The following is a 3,084-nucleotide window of genomic DNA, read 5'->3' on the forward strand; positions in this document are numbered from 1 at the left end:
TGGGTGAGCGACTTGCAGCAGGGTGTTGGTTTGTGACATTTTGCACAAAGCTCAACTGGAAGCTGCTTTATCTTTAAGGTTTCAGGTCATGCGGGGACACAAGATGGCAGCTAGAGGGAGGCCCTGCGTGTGTGTGCCTAACCTCAGCTGGTCTGCCCGAGACCACCTGACTGCCAACCCTAGTCCCCCGTGTGCCCCATTTCCACTCCAACAAGATGAAAAAAACTATCATGAACCAAGAGAAACTATCCAAACTGCAGGCACAAATGCTCACCGGTGGGAAAGGAACTGCTCACAGAAAGAAGGTGGTTCATAGGACAGCCACAGCAGATGACATAAAACTTCAGTTCTCTTTAAAGAAGTTAGGGGTAAACAATATCTCTGGTATTGAAGAGGTGAATATGTTCACAAATCAAGGAACAGTGATCCACTTTAACAACCCTAAAATTCAGGCATCTCTGGCAGCAAACACTTTCGCCATTACAGGCCACACTGAGACAAGACAACTGACAGAAATGCTCCCCAGCATCTTAGACCAGCTTGGTGCAGACAGTCTGACCAGTTTAAGGAGACTGGCTGAAGCTCTGCCCAAACAATCCGTGGATGGGAAAGCACCACTTGCCACTGGAGAGGAGGAGGAGGATGAAGTTCCAGATCTTGTGGAGAATTTTGATGAGGCTTCCAAGAATGAAGCAAACTGAATTGAGTTAACTTCTAAAGAAGATAAATCTTGAAGAAGTTACTGGGAGCTGCTATTTTATATTATGACTGCTTTTTAAAATTTTGTTTATGGATCTGATAAAATCTAGATCTCTAATATTTTTAAGCCTAAGCCCCTGGACACTGCAGCTCTTTTCAGTTTTTGCTTATATACAATTCATTCTTTGCAGCTAATTAAGCTGAAGAAGCCTAAGAATAAAGTTTGAGACAAAGATAAATAAAATTCTTTGCCTAGTAAAAAAAAAAAATAAAAAATAAAATAAAGGTTTCAGGTCAGAGTAGTAAGGGAGTAATCAGTTCAGTTCAGTTCATTGGCTCAGTTGTGTCTGACTCTTTGCACCCTCATGGACTGCAGCACACCAGGCCTCCCTGTCCATCACCAACTCCCGGAGTTTGCTCAAACTCATGTCCATTGAATCAGTGATGCCATCCAACCATTTCATCCTCTGTCGTCTCTTTCTCCTCTTGCCTTCAATCTTTCCCAGCATCAGGGTCTTCTCCAGTGAGACAGTTCTTTGCATCAGGTGGCCAAAGTATTGGAGTTTCAGCTTTAGCATCAGTCCTTCCAATGAACATTCAGGACTGATTTCCTTTACGATTGACTGGTTTGATCTCCTTGCAGTCCAAGGGACTCTCAAGAGTCTTCTCCAGCACCACAATTCAAAAGAATCAGTTCTTCAGCACTCAGCTTTCTTTATAGTCCAACTCTCACATCCATACATGACTACTGGAAAAACCATAGCTTTGACTAGACGGACATTTATTGGCGAAGTAATATAAGTGCACATCAGTGTACTGAATACTTACTGTGTATCAGGTACTGGGTGCTAAGTACTTTCCATGATTATCCCACTTGATCTTTTAACAAAACCACCCTGTGAGGTGGTCAGTTATGATCATCCTCATTACATAGGAGAGGACACTGAGGCAGAGAGCAGTTGATTAACTTGTCAGTGGTTAGCACTGGAGATGAGACTGCACACCCAGACAGTTTGACTCCTCAGCCTATGCTTCTAACCACGATGCTCTCCTGTCTCCTGGCAGCTGAGGGCAGGGCAAAAACTGCCGCAGCGTTTTTGGAGCACCTACATTATGCCAGGCGCTGCACTGAGCCTCTCTGTACATCATTCACTTATTTTCTTAACAACACTGTGCAGTCGGTTCTGTTAGATTCCCATTCACAGAAGAGGAAACTGAGGACATATAGGTCACAGGATTAGTATGATGGAGTTGTGGGTGGGGGGTGGGAATGAAGCATCAGCTGGGCTTGAACTTCTGCGGCTAAGCATCAGAACGCCTAAAAACTCTAGCAAGGACATACAGCGGTTTCCATAAAGGTTAACCTAGAGGCCTCACATAACTGGTCATGAGCATGCTCAGACCTGCAAACATGTGGGATTTCTCTCCCTGGGGGGTGCTACCCAGAGGTTGCCCTGAGCTTTCTGCTCTGCCTCCCACTGCAGTGGCTTCCAGCACCACCCTGCGGCCCTCTGCTCTGAGTGGCTCACTTCTCAGGGTTCAGTGGAAAACTTTTGGTGCTGCCAGTGCACAGACAGGGTCTTTGGTTTGTTTGTCTGATTGTGGTAATAAATGAACAATAGATAGAAGGAATTTCAGGTTCTTCTGCATCGCTTGGTTCCTGTTACCAAAATTGTTCTCCATCTTTTTCAGGCAAGAAGGGAGGACCAGCAATCAATGGAATGTAAAAGTCACTAAAAGCAGCCTTTCAAGATGACAAAGATGCTCCCAACCCACGTGGGCAGGTTCAGGGACAGAAGTTTACTGACCATGTCTTGAGTTAGCAAGGTTGGCTGAAAGCTGAATTTTACCATTTATCATTTATTGAACCTCACTTGAAGTTACTGTGCTCCCTACTTTGGTGTTTTAGAGATTAAACTGGTGGTCCCTTCCCCTCCCCCCAATCTCTTTTATCCCTGTGCTGTGTTTAGTCACTCTGTTGTGTCCAACTCTTTGCGACCCCATGGACTGTAGCCTGCCAGGCTCCTCTGTCTATGGTGATTCTTCAGGCAAGAATACTGGAGTGGGTTGCTATGCCCTTCTCCAGGGGATCTTCCCAACTCAGGGATCGAACCCAGGTCTCCCGCATTGCAGGCGGATTCTTTACCATATGAGCCACCAGGGAAGCCCCTCTTTTATCCCTACACTGTACTTACCTTTTATGATCTGGAGGTTGGCCGTCTCAGTGACTTATGAGATGAAAGATGTCTGCAACTGAAAGGTGTACCCCTGCCTCATCATGTGAAGACTTACTATTTGTGCTTGAGTTGTTTTCCCAGACACAGAGATAGATTGGCAGTGAGTCATCCATACTACGTTGCTTCAAGCCCCCTGCCTCTAGAAGCA

General features: G+C 45.5%; 1 protein-coding gene across 1 annotated transcript; it reads left to right on the top strand.

Moving 5' to 3' along the window:
- Nucleotides 1-209: 209 nt before the first annotated feature.
- Nucleotides 210-962, top strand: LOC120878453 (transcription factor BTF3-like). The gene has a single exon (XM_040261022.1). It carries the CDS (start codon nucleotides 216-218, stop codon nucleotides 699-701), a length of 486 nt encoding a protein of 161 aa, XP_040116956.1. The 5' UTR covers nucleotides 210-215; the 3' UTR covers nucleotides 702-962.
- Nucleotides 963-3,084: the final 2,122 nt, after the last annotated feature.

The sequence above is a fragment of the Oryx dammah genome, unplaced genomic scaffold (genome assembly GCF_014754425.2).
Source record: "Oryx dammah isolate SB20612 unplaced genomic scaffold, SCBI_Odam_1.1 HiC_scaffold_19, whole genome shotgun sequence".
NCBI lineage: Eukaryota > Metazoa > Chordata > Mammalia > Artiodactyla > Bovidae > Oryx > Oryx dammah.